General features: G+C 39.3%; 1 protein-coding gene across 1 annotated transcript in view; it reads right to left on the bottom strand.

The window, feature by feature from the left end:
- Positions 1-18,568, bottom strand: part of LOC107584397 (MAGUK p55 subfamily member 7-like) — a 166,697-nt gene that overhangs the window by 68,541 nt on the left and 79,588 nt on the right. The window contains exon 3 of the mRNA XM_016270999.1: positions 16,918-17,036. Within this exon, the coding sequence (XP_016126485.1) occupies positions 16,918-17,036 (119 nt within the window). The remainder of the gene's footprint in view (positions 1-16,917; positions 17,037-18,568) is intronic.

The raw sequence follows: 18,568 nt of genomic DNA, 5'->3' as shown, positions 1-18,568 counted from the left end.
AGCGCCGATAAAACCCACAAAAGCCCAGGAAAGATCTCAGTGACTTCAGGTCGGTGGGCATCTTCCAGCGAGTTACAGCTTCTATCTTGGTGGGGTCTGGTGACACTCCAGCATCTGACACAATGTGCCCAACGTACCGGACTTGGGATTGACAGAACTGGCACTTATCAATGGATACCTTCAGCCCACACTCACTCAGACAGTCTAAAACTTTCAACAGTCTCTCTTCATGTTCTTCCAGTGTGCGGTCGAACACAATGATGTCATTGAGGTATACAATGACTTGGAGGAGGTGCATGTCACCCACGGCTTTCTCCATAAGGCCGGTGAAATGTGGCTGGATCTCCAGTAATTCCTTGTGGCATCCGCTCAAACTGGAAGAATCCCAGCGGACAGATGAATGCATTTTTTTTCCTTATCCTCCTCCGCCATAGCGATTTGATAGTATTCACTGCGAAGGTCCAGTACGGAAAACCATTTGCTTCCCACCAAGCAGTCCAGGGCATCATCGATCCGTGGTGTGGTGTACTGATCGGGGATTGTATGAGCGTTTAGAGTACGATAGTCGATGCACGTCCTTATGGCCCCGCTCGTCTTCCGAGCTACCACAATGGGTGATGCATATGGAATTCTCGACTCCTTAATGATTCCAGCTGTTAACAACTCTTTAATGTGATGTTGTACATCCTCGATATCAGCCGGTGCGATGCGCCTGGAGCGTTCTCTGAATGGCTTGCTGTCTTGCAGCCTGATGTGATGCTCGACCCCACTGGCTAACCCAACGTCCCACTCATTGATGGAAAACACATCTCCTCTGGCAGACAACTTCTGACGCAGTCTCTGTTCCCAGGCCTCAGGAATAGATGACTCGCCAAAGTCAAACAACATTGGGTCTATTACTTTGAAGCTGTTGGGGCCTCCAGAAGGCACTACGAGCGTGTCTGTGGGATACACCTGTGCGACTACTGTTCCTGCAGGAATGGAAATATTAGATGTTTCATTATGAATCAGGACTTGGATATTCTTCCCTTCCACTGCTGAAGATGGAAGTACTAAAGGGGTTATGAATGTTCCAGCTGGAAGACTGTCCTCCTCAGCTGTGTCTACAACGAAGATCTCAGTTCTCAGAGGCTTGTCAGTCTCCATTTGACAGACGGCATGTACTTGCCCTCTGGGTGGAACCCCACAGTCACCAGGTCCTATCCACCGGACTTTTCCTTCAGGCTGGTGAGGGAGTTTCTCAGTCTCTCGCAGCTGGAGCAGATGAATAGTAGTGTGTCGGGTCTGGATTTTCAATGCATGTGACACTGGATCCCTCCATACCTTGACTGAGCGCAGCTAGTCGTTTAAAGAAACTGGCATTGGTACCAATGATAACTGGCACTTGAGGAGGACCTTGAGGATCAGGGCATACGAGGGCCAGAATGGACAATGACTCTTCCACGCCAGCAACAGAAGCAGGGAAGGTGACGTCGACAACTATATACCCTTTATATGGGTAACTGGATGAGCTGAGCCCCCATATCGACAATCCAGTGAGTGGATGAATGGGCACATCTGGGAGATTTCTGGAAAACCAGCTGTCAAACACAATCGTCACTTGTGATCCGGTGTCTAGCAGGGCTTGACATACGTGTCCATTAAGCTTCACCTCCACAGTTAATGCCGGTCCAACTAGGCCTTCGGGAAGACTACTGGATTCAAAGATGTCCCGTCTGACTCTTTTTTTGAGAAACAGGCTTGGTTCTGAGCCTTTCGGTTGCTGTCATCAGTCTCATACTTCTCACTCTTACCACATATTTGTGTTCGTAACTCTTGAATCTCAGCTTTGAGTTCCTGGATGAGGTGCTGGCTCTTTCTTCCTCACGATATTGTATGGCTTTGGCTTTAGCAGACATTCTGTGGCGAGATGCTTCACTCTCCTCTGCCTCACGTATCTCCTTCAGCAGACTCAGAAAAGTAGGTGGGTGGTTTTTTCTTTCTCTTAGCCGCAGCTGCAGCAACATCATGTCTGAGTTCACTGCCCCTCTAATTAGCTGTTCAATTCGTACTTTATCCACGAGTCCTGGGGACAATCCATCACGTTCTACTACTTTGCTGAGCATCTTCTCTATCCTTCTCAGGGTCTTTCCAGTGCTCTGGCGCATGAGACAAAATTTGAAATACAAGTCCTCACCAGACTCAGATAATCCGAATGTGCTTTCTAATGCTTCCAAATACTGAAGTGCACTCGCCTCAGGATTGGAAAACCGGACAGCTCTTATGATCTCCAACGCAGGTCCCTTTAGGCTTTCTACAATTCGTCGCCGTTTTTCTTTTTCAAAGCATTCACACTCAGTTATCATAAGCCTCGCTTGTTCAATTCATGTCTCCAAATTCTCCTCTCCTGGGGGGGTAGGAACTACGGCTGAAAATTTGTGCATGTGTCTGTATGCATTGGCGTCACTGGGATGCTTTACAATCTTTTCCAGGATCTCACCCATGGCGCGTATGATGGACTCAGGAGAACTGTCAGTTGTGCTGCGGGGAGTGAACAAAGTTTGTACGTCACTGAGTGATTTACCTTCTTCCATCGGGAACTTAGCAAGTCGATCTGTAAAATCTCCAGCGGAAGGGTCAGTTACGAATTCCCTTGGTTGGACTGCTATGATTGTCCATGGCTCTTTACTCTCTCCAGGGGACACTTCCAGAGGTAGGCATGTGGGGTCAATGGCTTGTCTGCACTCACAGAACACCAACAGAGAACGTGAGGTAGGTCCTTCTCTTGTGTCTCTGACATCCTGGACGAGCCCCCACTTTATGTAGCGCCCCCTACCTTATTTTATAACGGTTTACTAAGGAGCAGCACCAGGTTCAATAATCTAGTGCCTGAGATGTTGTATTAAGGCCCCTCTGGTGTCACTGAATGAAATACTTCACTTTTAGAAAGTTACTCAGAATAAAATATGCTCTCACAAGTTTACTAGTCAAAAATAAACTATTTTGAATAAATAAAACAATTGAAGTAGAAAAAATATAAAGAATTTAATTAAAGTAAAATAAAAGGCCTCTTGCAGATCCTCGTCCTGCGGTGACACTGGCGGCCGATGTGGGTCACACTCCAACGCAGCCAGAGGAACCCCAGACCTCACGGTGATCTGGGGCGCTATCTGGTCTCATTCGGGTCAATTGCACGATGAATTCACGAAGATTTCAGTCTTCTGGTCCTTTCTTAAAAAGTTATTGACGACGATAACATGAAGCACAGACCGTTTCAGCGCTATTTACGAGCGAATGACATAACCGCAATAACGGAAAAAAACTGTACTCAGAATTCAAATATGAACAGAATTAACTCAACCACTCGTGTAAACACACGCACTATATACACTTCACCGTATTAATACGATGATCTATCGATGGGTTTACTGTATTTTCTGCAATCTGTCAGCTCAATCGCTCCGATCAGCCCTCTCCTCAGCTGCTGCACGTCTCTTCCCCCTCCCCCCGTATTACCCATTCACATTTTCTATTTTCCCGGGAGGGAGGGACTTAACACATACCAACCAATGAAAATAAAGGAAACCTAACTTGCTCGTTAATACCACTTTTTTCACATGTGTATAGCAATCAAACCTGACATAAGATCGCGCTCTTAAACGGGCATATGCACATTTAGCTTACATCAATATAATGATGTATAATTCACTCACATTTTAGCTCTGTATTAGAGCAAAACAAACAGAATTACTAAATGAATAGAAATAAACCCAATACCTGTAGAATTTTGTTCTACTGGGTTAAATTATACTTCGCTTTATTGGCTTCTGATCACAGATTCTGGAATCGGAATCGATTTTCGATTCCCAACCCTAGATTTACTCAAAATATGAATTTAGCAGTTGTAAAATAATCCTTTTAAAAGCCATTATTTACTAGTGGACTGACCGAAGCAGGACTGCAGAATCCGAGCAGCGGCACACACTCCAACAGATGTATATTCAAACTTGACGTTATAGCATTTAGGGACAATGTAAACTGAAAATGCAAAACTTCTCAATATAGAAAGTGACAGTCTGTATGGCCTTTAGCCAGAGTGATGAACATAATTAACACTGTTGGCCTTGCTGTCCGACTAATTCAACAATAACTGAACAGTTTCATAAAGCATATAGGCCTACTGTCATTCATTTCAACACTGTAGTTATAGCAGCATGATGGCAAGTTGTTAGTCCTGCCACCTCACAGCAAGATGATGTTCTATAATACAAAGACATGCACATTTGACAAATTAAGGATTCTAAATCATCCATATTTGAATGTGTTTTGCACACATTGCATGCTGGGATACATTCCAGTGCTTTCAGACCCTTTTCCACATGTTCTGCTTTTTCTAGTTTTCAAATGTCTCTATAGGGTTTCTCCTGGTGTCACTGAATGAAATACTTCACTTTTAGAAAGTTACTCAGAATAAAATATGCTCTCACAAGTTTACTAGTCAAAAATAAACTATTTTGAATAAATAAAACAATTGAAGTAGAAAAAATATAAAGAATTTAATTAAAGTAAAATAAAAGGCCTCTTGCAGATCCTCGTCCTGCGGTGACACTGGCGGCCGATGTGGGTCACACTCCAACGCAGCCAGAGGAACCCCAGACCTCACGGTGATCTGGGGCGCTATCTGGTCTCATTCGGGTCAATTGCACGATGAATTCACGAAGATTTCAGTCTTCTGGTCCTTTCTTAAAAAGTTATTGACGACGATAACATGAAGCACAGACCGTTTCAGCGCTATTTACGAGCGAATGACATAACCACAATAACGGAAAAAAACTGTACTCAGAATTCAAATATGAACAGAATTAACTCAACCACTCGTGTAAACACACGCACTATATACACTTCACCGTATTAATACGATGATCTATCGATGGGTTTACTGTATTTTCTGCAATCTGTCAGCTCAATCGCTCCGATCAGCCCTCTCCTCAGCTGCTGCACGTCTCTTCCCCCTCCCCCCGTATTACCCATTCACATTTTCTATTTTCCCGGGAGGGAGGGACTTAACACATACCAACCAATGAAAATAAAGGAAACCTAACTTGCTCGTTAATACCACTTTTTTTCCACTTTTTTTATAGCAATCAAACCTGACATAAGATCGCGCTCTTAAAGGGGCATATGCACATTTAGCTTACATCAATATATCAATATAATATTCACTCACATTTTAGCTCTGTATTAGAGCAAAACAAACAGAATTACTAAATGAATAGAAATAAACCCAATACCTGTAGAATTTTGTTCTACTGGGTTAAATTATACTTCGCTTTATTGGCTTCTGATCACAGATTCTGGAATCGGAATCGATTTTCGATTCCCAACCCTAGATTTACTCAAAATATGAATTTAGCAGTTGTAAAATAATCCTTTTAAAAGCCATTATTTACTAGTGGACTGACCGAAGCAGGACTGCAGAATCCGAGCAGCGGCACACACTCCAACAGATGTATATTCAAACTTGACGTTATAGCATTTAGGGACAATGTAAACTGAAAATGCAAAACTTCTCAATATAGAAAGTGACAGTCTGTATGGCCTTTAGCCAGAGTGATGAACATAATTAACACTGTTGGCCTTGCTGTCCGACTAATTCAACAATAACTGAACAGTTTCATAAAGCATATAGGCCTACTGTCATTCATTTCAACACTGTAGTTATAGCAGCATGATGGCAAGTTGTTAGTCCTGCCACCTCACAGCAAGATGATGTTCTATAATACAAAGACATGCACATTTGACAAATTAAGGATTCTAAATCATCCATATTTGAATGTGTTTTGCACACATTGCATGCTGGGATACATTCCAGTGCTTTCAGACCCTTTTCCACATGTTCTGCTTTTTCTAGTTTTCAAATGTCTCTATAGGGTTTCTCTCAAACACTCCAAATAAATGCACATTCTGATCAGATAACATATAATGCTTGTGTGACATATGAGTGTGTTTGTGAAAGCTGATGGGTGGCTTTTGGGGAGTTTGAGGTTGTAAAAGAATGTGTGCTTTTCTCATCTCTATTCAAAATTTCTTTTGCAAAGCAATTTGAATCAACTGGTGTGTGGTTCAAACTGGTTCAGGCAGAGGCCTGAAAGTTTCAACCTAGGCAGCAGTGCAGCTTTGCACTCTTAAAAACAGACTAGGCATTTCTAAGATTTTGAATGTAAAAATACCTAAACATAAAAGTAATAAGATTGACTTTAAAATAGGGCAGTGCGATTTGGGGAAAATATCTATTTGCTATTTTCTTGACAGATATTGCGATTTTAATTTTGCGAAGTCAAGCTTCAGCTTCAGTGTGCAGCACAGTATGGGTATCGTTACCCTGCTGAAAAAAAAACTATAGAAACCATCACAGAAATTCTTATGGTTTCCATTAAAACAATTACAAAATTCCTTTTTGTAGTGTGTTTTGGGCATTATTCCAATAGGTATTTCTGTTGTTCTATTGTTTCCCATCTGCCAGATTACATCCCACCAATATAATCCATCAAATACCAGTAGACACCATTATAATGGGTTTACTGTATTTTCTGCAATCTGTCAGCTCAATCGCTCCGATCAGCCCTCTCCTCAGCTGCTGCACGTCTCTTCCCCCTCCCCCCGTATTACCCATTCACATTTTCTATTTTCCCGGGAGGGAGGGACTTAACACATACCAACCAATGAAAATAAAGGAAACCTAACTTGCTCGTTAATACCACTTTTTTCACATGTGTATAGCAATCAAACCTGACATAAGATCGCGCTCTTAAAGGGGCATATGCACATTTAGCTTACATCAATATAATGATGTATAATTCACTCACATTTTAGCTCTGTATTAGAGCAAAACAAACAGAATTACTAAATGAATAGAAATAAACCCAATACCTGTAGAATTTTGTTCTACTGGGTTAAATTATACTTCGCTTTATTGGCTTCTGATCACAGATTCTGGAATCGGAATCGATTTTCGATTCCCAACCCTAGATTTACTCAAAATATGAATTTAGCAGTTGTAAAATAATCCTTTTAAAAGCCATTATTTACTAGTGGACTGACCGAAGCAGGACTGCAGAATCCGAGCAGCGGCACACACTCCAACAGATGTATATTCAAACTTGACGTTATAGCATTTAGGGACAATGTAAACTGAAAATGCAAAACTTCTCAATATAGAAAGTGACAGTCTGTATGGCCTTTAGCCAGAGTGATGAACATAATTAACACTGTTGGCCTTGCTGTCCGACTAATTCAACAATAACTGAACAGTTTCATAAAGCATATAGGCCTACTGTCATTCATTTCAACACTGTAGTTATAGCAGCATGATGGCAAGTTGTTAGTCCTGCCACCTCACAGCAAGATGATGTTCTATAATACAAAGACATGCACATTTGACAAATTAAGGATTCTAAATCATCCATATTTGAATGTGTTTTGCACACATTGCATGCTGGGATACATTCCAGTGCTTTCAGACCCTTTTCCACATGTTCTGCTTTTTCTAGTTTTCAAATGTCTCTATAGGGTTTCTCTCAAACACTCCAAATAAATGCACATTCTGATCAGATAACATATAATGCTTGTGTGACATATGAGTGTGTTTGTGAAAGCTGATGGGTGGCTTTTGGGGAGTTTGAGGTTGTAAAAGAATGTGTGCTTTTCTCATCTCTATTCAAAATTTCTTTTGCAAAGCAATTTGAATCAACTGGTGTGTGGTTCAAACTGGTTCAGGCAGAGGCCTGAAAGTTTCAACCTAGGCAGCAGTGCAGCTTTGCACTCTTAAAAACAGACTAGGCGTTTCTAAGATTTTGAATGTAAAAATACCTAAACATAAAAGTAATAAGATTGACTTTAAAATAGGGCAGTGCGATTTGGGGAAAATATCTATTTGCTATTTTCTTGACAGATATTGCGATTTTAATTTTGCGAAGTCAAGCTTCAGCTTCAGTGTGCAGCACAGTATGGGTATCGTTACCCTGCTGAAAAAAAAACTATAGAAACCATCACAGAAATTCTTATGGTTTCCATTAAAACAATTACAAAATTCCTTTTTGTAGTGTGTTTTGGGCATTATTCCAATAGGTATTTCTGTTGTTCTATTGTTTCCCATCTGCCAGATTACATCCCACCAATATAATCCATCAAATACCAGTAGACACCATTATAATTTACATTAAAGCCAATATAATACCCATTACAACCCTTAAATCCATAACATTTTCTATTGTTTTGGGAGGGGTTCTATTGTTATTTTCAGCAGAGAATATTATAATGGTATTACTACTTTTACAGAATTTACTTAATTACTGAATTTCACAGGAAAGATTAGTTTATTGTGTGTAAATAAAGAACTATTACTTTAGTCAATTATTAAAGTATTACATAGGCTGATTTTTTCATTTTTAAAGGGGTCCTATTATGCTTTTTCACTTTTTTAATATTAGTCAGTGTGTATGTTTGGGCATAAAAAAAGATCTAGAAAGTTACAAATCTCAAAGTTCACTCCAAAGGGAGATATTTCGTTTTTTAAAAATCCCTTTTCAAGAACTACAACGAACGGCTCGTTCGGACTACAGCGTTTGTTTTCCGGGCTTTGTGAGATCACAAAGTGGCTCACTGGAATATCATTACAAAGAATTCCCGCCTACAGAAATTCAAATGGTTGGGGGGTGGGGAGGGGCGAGGTTGTGGTTAAAACGCTTGGTTGAGTGAGTGCATCAGACGAGACGACGAAGAAGTGCTGCTGCAGAGTTAGTGCATCAGAGAAAAAGAAGAGCTTCTGTGCTGTAGCTTCAAATTTTCGGCATGTCTAGAACAATTCTTGCAAGTATAACACGACGTAGCTGGGCGCCGCAGTCAGACGCCGAATGGCGCCGCCGGTGTGCCTACACTCATAGAAAATAAAGTATTTGAATTTTAAAGACGATTTAGCTTACATCAATATAATGATGTATAATTCACTCACATTTTAGCTCTGTATTAGAGCAAAACAAACAGAATTACTAAATGAATAGAAATAAACCCAATACCTGTAGAATTTTGTTCTACTGGGTTAAATTATACTTCGCTTTATTGGCTTCTGATCACAGATTCTGGAATCGGAATCGATTTTCGATTCCCAACCCTAGATTTACTCAAAATATGAATTTAGCAGTTGTAAAATAATCCTTTTAAAAGCCATTATTTACTAGTGGACTGACCGAAGCAGGACTGCAGAATCCGAGCAGCGGCACACACTCCAACAGATGTATATTCAAACTTGACGTTATAGCATTTAGGGACAATGTAAACTGAAAATGCAAAACTTCTCAATATAGAAAGTGACAGTCTGTATGGCCTTTAGCCAGAGTGATGAACATAATTAACACTGTTGGCCTTGCTGTCCGACTAATTCAACAATAACTGAACAGTTTCATAAAGCATATAGGCCTACTGTCATTCATTTCAACACTGTAGTTATAGCAGCATGATGGCAAGTTGTTAGTCCTGCCACCTCACAGCAAGATGATGTTCTATAATACAAAGACATGCACATTTGACAAATTAAGGATTCTAAATCATCCATATTTGAATGTGTTTTGCACACATTGCATGCTGGGATACATTCCAGTGCTTTCAGACCCTTTTCCACATGTTCTGCTTTTTCTAGTTTTCAAATGTCTCTATAGGGTTTCTCTCAAACACTCCAAATAAATGCACATTCTGATCAGATAACATATAATGCTTGTGTGACATATGAGTGTGTTTGTGAAAGCTGATGGGTGGCTTTTGGGGAGTTTGAGGTTGTAAAAGAATGTGTGCTTTTCTCATCTCTATTCAAAATTTCTTTTGCAAAGCAATTTGAATCAACTGGTGTGTGGTTCAAACTGGTTCAGGCAGAGGCCTGAAAGTTTCAACCTAGGCAGCAGTGCAGCTTTGCACTCTTAAAAACAGACTAGGCGTTTCTAAGATTTTGAATGTAAAAATACCTAAACATAAAAGTAATAAGATTGACTTTAAAATAGGGCAGTGCGATTTGGGGAAAATATCTATTTGCTATTTTCTTGACAGATATTGCGATTTTAATTTTGCGAAGTCAAGCTTCAGCTTCAGTGTGCAGCACAGTATGGGTATCGTTACCCTGCTGAAAAAAAAACTATAGAAACCATCACAGAAATTCTTATGGTTTCCATTAAAACAATTACAAAATTCCTTTTTGTAGTGTGTTTTGGGCATTATTCCAATAGGTATTTCTGTTGTTCTATTGTTTCCCATCTGCCAGATTACATCCCACCAATATAATCCATCAAATACCAGTAGACACCATTATAATTTACATTAAAGCCAATATAATACCCATTACAACCCTTAAATCCATAACATTTTCTATTGTTTTGGGAGGGGTTCTATTGTTATTTTCAGCAGAGAATATTATAATGGTATTACTACTTTTACAGAATTTACTTAATTACTGAATTTCACAGGAAAGATTAGTTTATTGTGTGTAAATAAAGAACTATTACTTTAGTCAATTATTAAAGTATTACATAGGCTGATTTTTTCATTTTTAAAGGGGTCCTATTATGCTTTTTCACTTTTTTAATATTAGTCAGTGTGTATGTTTGGGCATAAAAAAAGATCTAGAAAGTTACAAATCTCAAAGTTCACTCCAAAGGGAGATATTTCGTTTTTTAAAAATCCCTTTTCAAGAACTACAACGAACGGCTCGTTCGGACTACAGCGTTTGTTTTCCGGGCTTTGTGAGATCACAAAGTGGCTCACTGGAATATCATTACAAAGAATTCCCGCCTACAGAAATTCGAATGGTTGGGGGGTGGGGAGGGGCGAGGTTGTGGTTAAAACGCTTGGTTGAGTGAGTGCATCAGACGAGACGACGAAGAAGTGCTGCTGCAGAGTTAGTGCATCAGAGAAAAAGAAGAGCTTCTGTGCTGTAGCTTCAAATTTTCGGCATGTCTAGAACAATTCTTGCAAGTATAACACGACGTAGCTGGGCGCCGCAGTCAGACGCCGAATGGCGCCGCCGGTGTGCCTACACTCATAGAAAATAAAGTATTTGAATTTTAAAGACGCGCGACGCTGAGCTTCTCGTCCGGTGCGCGACCGCCTGAAACGCTGTTTTTTTCACCTCCATGCCCAAACGTCTTTGTTTGGGCTTCCGAAAGCGGATGATGTCAGGAAACAGTGGTTGCAATTAATTTTTTAACTTGGTCCCTGAGCATCATAACCCCAATTTGCTATTGTGGGCTGCGCATTTTACTGAGGACAGCTTCCACAACATGAGGGAGTACAGTGCCTGCCGGATTCCCCCAAAAAGCTTTTGTTGAAAGACGGAGCAAGGGGCGTTGCAGTACTGAAACACCGTCTAAGCTGTTCACCAATCACAACGCACTGGGACAGCTAACCAATCACAACACATTTTGTTTTTCGGAAGGTGGACCTTCATCAAAGCCGGAACTAATCGAGCCGTTTGTGCCAGCCTGGGGTGAAAGGTATTTTAATAATGCAAATCATGTGAAAAATTAGTTTTTCGAACCACCAAGCATGAGAGCATGTTCTAGTACACCCCTAAAACAACATCAAGACTTTGTAAAAGAGCATAATAGGACCCCTTTAAGTATTTGGGATTTTAAGAAATTGAAAATGTGCTGAATGTTTCATTTCTTCCAAGTGAAATTAGCAAAGCAGTTAGACTGAATTTACACTTGTTTTAAAACACTGAACCAGGCGCGAGTTGACTGGTTGCGCGCATGCGTCAAGCCTCGTCCATATAGCCAGTGGAGACCTGAGGTGCGGAGCCACGCGTGAGTATAAACAAGCATTATGAGACATGCTGCGTGTGTGCGGCAAGTGTAAATGGCTCCTCCGTGAGACACGGCAGATAGGAGTGAGTATGAGAAGCATTCAGAGACACAGGCTGTGTGTGCGATCTTCTGAATTGGGAATAGCAAACATGCATTATAAACTTCTTTCAAATTAGAATCTGTTGGGGAGATAAAATGTGCAAGATAACGTTCATGTACAAATAAAAACATCTAAGAACATATCTTTTATTCTCCAGTACTGAAAGCAGAACCGATAAGGGAGCTCTTGATGTGTTGTGACACAGCTCTTGCAAATTAACGTTACCTTTTTTGTTTGGTGTCTGTCATTTCAAAGCCAAGTAATCTCATATTACATAAGTTTTTCTTTAGTATTAATTTGCCTAACTATCGATCTGACCCTGTAGATGCCATAATCACACACACTCTTTCCCACATTCAGCTTCTTTTTTTTTTTATTTTATTGGTGGGCGTTTACGCAGTTGGCTAGAGCAGTGCTGATTGGGGAGAACGGAGGTGCGCTCACTATTGGTTAGTAAAGGCTGCCACTCAAGGCTGGCAGTCATGCATATGCTCTGGAACAGAATAATATTGCGTCCACATCGCAGGCTTTGCGATTAGCAAACTGCAACGTCTCAAATCGCGATTTGGTTTCGATTAAATCGCAAAGCTCCTACCTTAAAATTACAAAGAAGAATATTAAACTGTTAGTAAGGACATAGACCTTTAATATAATGAGCTACATACTTATATTTACAGATCATTTTTTATAATTTTACATAAATTTGTACATAAAACAGAAAAAACTGTATACAGTAATTTTTCTGTATAAAAAGGAGAATTACTGTAAATTGTCATTAATGATATAAAAGTTGTGAACTTACAAACATTGCTTGTAAATTTACAGTTTTGAATATAATTTAAAATAGAGAAATACTGCAAAAAATGAATTATAAAAGTTATTTTCCATAAAAAATATTTACCTCAGCTTAAATGCTGTTTTTGATGAGCTTTGATCTTACATGTGGCTCTGATTACCACCTGTGTTTTTATGGTATTTGTCAATATATTATAAATGTACAAAATTTTATTTTAGTACTTCAGTAGATTGGTATATTAACATACCAGTTAATGAAATATGTTTGTTTTTTTACTGTAAATATCAGTAATACAATCCATTTTATAAGGCTAACGGAAAACAACAATGCTGCTACGAGACAAATCATACAGGAATATGGGACTGAGGCTGTTTACACCTGGTATTAAAATGGGATTATGGGATGTGTTTTTGAAGCACGCTAGCCAAATGGGATTAAAATTTTGCCGGCTGAAATTAAGTTTGGAAGGTATAATTTTGCAAAAGCTGCTGTTCTCTGTATTATTTTCTGTTGTCTCCTTTCCATTCATATGTAAATTGCACATGCTTATGCAATATTAGATCTAAAGACCAGAAAAGGGCCATACAAGTGCACCCGCCCATGGACCTTAACCTCAAATAAATCAGGAAATTGGTCGAAAGTGGACAAAAGAGATGGATAAAAAAAATCTTAATACCACGTGTAAACAGGGTCAATTGTATGCCAATGGTATGCATTTGCAGTATAGTATTTCTGCTCTGGGCTAGTGCTAACATCTGTAATGTTGAAATGATATTGACCTCTTCTCTTCCGCTTGTCTCAAAGTGACCAGAGCAGCTGGATCATGTAACCCTGACGGTCCGATGCATGGCCCAAAACCACTCCAGCTGCCCTACTGCACCTCATCACCTCACGCTTAAACTGATCGCAGACCTTCAGAGAGTAAGACAGGAAAGGCCTGCAGACAGATGGGCTTCACTGGGAGATGCCTGTCAAAGAGGGATGTTTACACAATCCCCACCATACAGGACGGGTGCGACACATACCTTTTTAACTCATCTTTATGAAACATTCAACAAATACACTGGTTAATGTTCTGGGTAAAAGGTACATGTCAGAACTTAAACTTCTGTAACATTACCATTTAAACCAGTATATCTGTTCCAGAAATGAAGGGCAAACATCTTTGCAGTGATGTGTGGCATTCCCCATTTCTAATATCCAGTTTCACAACTCATAAAACAGAAGGAATGGCACTATTTTACGGTACGTGTGGCACTTGAAATGCGCTAATTTAGATTTATGAAAGCTACAGCATTGTGAACACAGCAGAAAGATCCAAAATTGGGAGACCACATTTTCCTTATGAAAGAAAAAAGGTGCCTGTCATGTAAAAGCAGTATATGATCTCACATGGGCTTGTATGAGAAATGCTCCAACATTCCTCAAATGAGGTCTTGCCCTTGCCCCTTGTGTCTGTAGCCAAGCACTAGTGCTCTAATTTTGAGTATAATGTAATACGTCAGTGGCTTTATGGATTAAACATACTACATATGTCTGCATTCCATCCCAAGCACATTCAGTATTCCTGACAAACGCACATGTGCGCGCACACAAAAAATACACACTCTCACTCAAGCATGTGTGTGTATGTGTGCATAGAGATATGCATTTGTTGACTCTGGAGCTTGCAGAGTCCAGACACTGAATGCAGAAGGCTTGTATTACTCTGGAAATTTATTTTGGATGCAGAATATGGATTATAAAGAATCGAAATCAGACACCAGCTACTCTTTAAGAGACTTCACAAACATTAATATGATGGCTCGGTGTTAAGTAGGAAAATGTATAGCCGTAACTGCCAGCGACTGGGACTCCAAAAAATTAATTTTGAGTGTCTCAGATTCAACAGTAGGGCAGACATATCCGTCTGGTGCTATAAACTGATAAGTAGATAAGTGTGAGATTTAAACTGCCTGACTCTATATAGAAAGCTTTAATATGGTTAGAGTAGAACCGTTTATTTTTTTTGACCGGGTTTGCCAAGGTCAAGTGAAATGGGTAAAAGAAAAAAATAAGAAAAAAATCAGCAAAAGCCATAACTACATGCCAAAGTTCTCTTGTAGCCCTTTTCCCCATGTTTCCATGGACCTCATAGTGGACTGTTATGCTGTTATGATTAAAAAAAAATACACAAAAAAAATCCATATATGAAAAAAATAAAAATAAATAAAATGTGTAATTAATGTGTAAAACAGTGTAATAGCAATAAAATAAAAAATAAATCTGATCAAACTTTATAGTAAAGACTAAAAACTTCTTGGGAAAAACAACTTACTTAGAACAATTTTATAGGAACATTTCCAGATAATTATTCACTTCCTCTATCTCTCTCTCTCACACACACAGACACACACACACACACACACACACACCCCTAGGTGGAAATTACAGTTTGTGTCAAATTTCCTGTAAGTCTCTTTGGAGTGGCAACTTGGCAGAGGAACAGAGTGCAGCTGTACATGTGTGAAACCCTGCTTTAATTGCATAGAGAGAAGAGAGCAGAGGTTTTTGGCTCAGACTGCGGTCCGCTGTCCCGCCTGTCAGACGTCCTGTGCCTCTGCAGGTAGACGGTTGTGTAGAGCACTTCTGAAGCACAGGTCAGCTCAGTCCACAGCACTTAAAATCCAGTGTACAATGGGACATATCGCTAGTGAACTTAATGTATTAAGAATGGGCCCAAGTACCATAGTGTCAATGACATCAGTGATTGACCATTAAAACACTGTGCGCGACAAAAAAATAAGGGGTAGAAAAATGGACATGTCAAAGGAATTGAAAGAAAAAACAAGTGAAAGCTGATAAACACAGGAACAGCACAACCTGACTAAACTGATTCCTACAAGTGGCATGTGAAAAATTCAACACTTAAAGGGACAAGCCGGATAATAAAATTAAATGAGAGAGAAGAATTGAAATTACAAATACAATTAACATTGGCGATATAGTGCATATAGTATTCAGTGTTATTAAAAGGCTCAATAATCTAACGCACATATTTAATACACTACGCAACAATATCTCTTCGCTTTGTGCTTTGAACTTCTCTATGCTGCGCGCTGTGACTCCGTGTTGCTTCAAGCACATCATTCTGCGCACAGGATGCGCATAAGCGCTTTGAGCTGCTCTGTATTTGCCTTAAGTATCATAATACTTTTGCATAATGAAAGATTATTAATAGCCTTTCTTTGTTCATCTTATCATATGTTGCTGCCTCATTACTCTGCAATACATTTAAAAGAAATGTCTTTTAATTTATACAGTAGTCAACATTTGAAGTGGATCAAAAAAGTTAATCAAAGTTGTCTTAAGACAAGAACGGGTATTGTTTTGGTTTTAGGACAACTTTGATGAAAGGTTTTGATCCACTTCAAATGTTGAGTACTATAGTATATATTTATATATAAATATATTATTTGTTTTTCATGAATGTATTTTACAACAATACAAAGAGCAATGTGTAGGCCTACCAGATTTAGCCCTACACTTATTCACTTTTATTTGTTACCCACTAAATAACTTATTTTTTTTCACTAAAAGTTTAGGATTTTATAAAATTATTGTGCACTCATGACTAGAGTAACTTTTGCTACTGAATTAGCCATTAACCTAGTATTTTTGTCATAGCTTCATTATAAAGAAAAAATAACAAACAAAAAATATAATCAAAATCTGTCTATATTTAGTAGATTGTGTGTAACATACAAAAGAGTGATGATCGACCTACACATTGAGGTATAAAAATTCTACACTCATTTAAAAAAAAAAAACTGTGCTGGTATCGGATCGATATCGGTATCGGCAGATACTCAGAATTTTTGGTATCGGATCGGTATCGGTTCTAATAAAAGTGGTATCGAGCCATCCCTGATTTAGATTTAGCATCAATGGCCTACATGTTATTTGAAGTTCGAAAAAAGTTCACATTCAATATAAATCTCTAATTTACTTTTTTTGGATGTGCCTTTAGATCACCATTTCTTATACAACCAACTGTACAAACACCACAACACTCTCCCTAAAAAGCACAATCACAGATGCAATGAGATGAGAGAGAGAGAGAGAGATTTAGTGACCTAGTGGGTTACATCACATCTTATAGAAGAGATATATAGATATTATAGATTATGTCAAACATTGCACACTCACTCACTCACCTTGACCAGTGAATATAGACTCCTCTCCCCAAACATAGCGTGTAGAAAAGAGCGGTCATCTGCACTCTCAACATGAGGCTGCAGCTGAGATGGCAGTACAGACAATAGCTCATACAGACCTGCAGAGGAAATAGAGGAAACGCATTACACACCCAGACACACACACACACACACACAGCCAATGCCCAAAGAGAAAATATAGACAGATATAAACAAGACCCAGAAAATCTGAATTAACACAGACACCTGAGGCATGTCAGATAGGCTATAAAGATTACTCTCCAGTGAAACCTTCTAACATGACTTGACATTATTATTGCTAGGGGTGCTCCGATTGATCGGCTAATGATCACTATCAGCCGATAATAACGTTGGGATGATTGATCGGCGGTCTCTAAAAAGTCCGATCTCAAAAAACGATCTCAAGCTGATGACGCTGCCGTGAGAAGTTTGGCTCGACATGCAGCAGCACAGTCTCAGTTTGTCTCTGTCCGGCGCAGGTGAAATAATTATAATGCTGAAGCTGAGGTACTCGCCTTCATATTTCTAAATTAAATAACTTACAAAGTAATTTGAAAACCTTGTGTGAGATGTAATTTCACAAACAGTGTGAGTGAATCACCACGCACGCTCTCCCTCTCTCTCTCTCCTCTCTCAAAATGCGCAAATAGCTTCAAATCACCACACATTGCGTCTGTCTATGAGCTAGCTGCACGCTGCACAGTTCACAGGAACTGTCACTTGCACAGTTGAGTCAGTGTCACATCACTAAAGTTTATAATTTGCATTTCTTTTTTATTCTTGCCCGTGTTTAACTATTCAGCGCTCACGCGCTCTCCTGTAGACCGTGCGCTCATACACACTCGCAGCGCACACACATAATGCCAGGTTCACATAACTCCGTTAGCAGTGCACATGTGGTGCGTATTTTTTCCGCTCTCATGTTAATGGATTAAAGTGTTCACTGCACTCAGTTACGGTCCGGCGGTGTGTTCAGGAGCAGTGCGTCTGTTGAACAGCGCATTGTTTGCAGTAAATATGAACATGGAATGACACGAAAACATAGTAATTACACCATAAATTCATATTATTAAAATCTATTGTGTTTCACAGTCAGCAAATGTGGCTTTTTGGCTAGGTTTAAAGGGAAAGAGCACTTTTAGATAAAGAAGGCAATAATAGATGGCACTCCTGGAGGAAGAAAAACAAAGTTCTTTATGAACCGCAGGATTGCTTGTAAAAGATTTAAATGCAAAAGAAAAGGCAGTAGAGCTGACTATTTCTGTCAATGTTAAGTTTGTGATAATGCAAGAAAAGTAGTTTAAATGTTTTGCCACTTGCTTGAGCAACTTAATATATAAATCTAGAAGTAAATGCAAAAGTAAAAAGCATTGAATAACGTGTTGCTTATATTTATTGTGTTTAAACATGTCTGTTAAAGATTGTATTCCTGTACTGTGTAAAAAAAAAAGAAAGAATTGCAATGCTGAAAAAGCATTTTCAGTGACAATGTTTAGATTTGAAATCAAAATAATGGATAAATGTTGTGCTTGTGGTAAACAGCCACGGATCAGTAGCGGACTCCTGTGTGAAAGCACAGTCCATGCTGCTTCTCCTCTCACAAGAGTCACCTAAGAGGGGAATTCCCCCC

Source organism: Sinocyclocheilus grahami, unplaced genomic scaffold, assembly GCF_001515645.1.
Source record: "Sinocyclocheilus grahami isolate Dianchi unplaced genomic scaffold, SAMN03320097.WGS_v1.1 scaffold59.1, whole genome shotgun sequence".
Classification (NCBI taxonomy): Eukaryota; Metazoa; Chordata; class Actinopteri; order Cypriniformes; family Cyprinidae; genus Sinocyclocheilus; species Sinocyclocheilus grahami.
The sequence above is the reverse complement of the archived record's forward strand: the minus strand, read 5'-3'. Positions and strand labels throughout refer to the sequence as shown.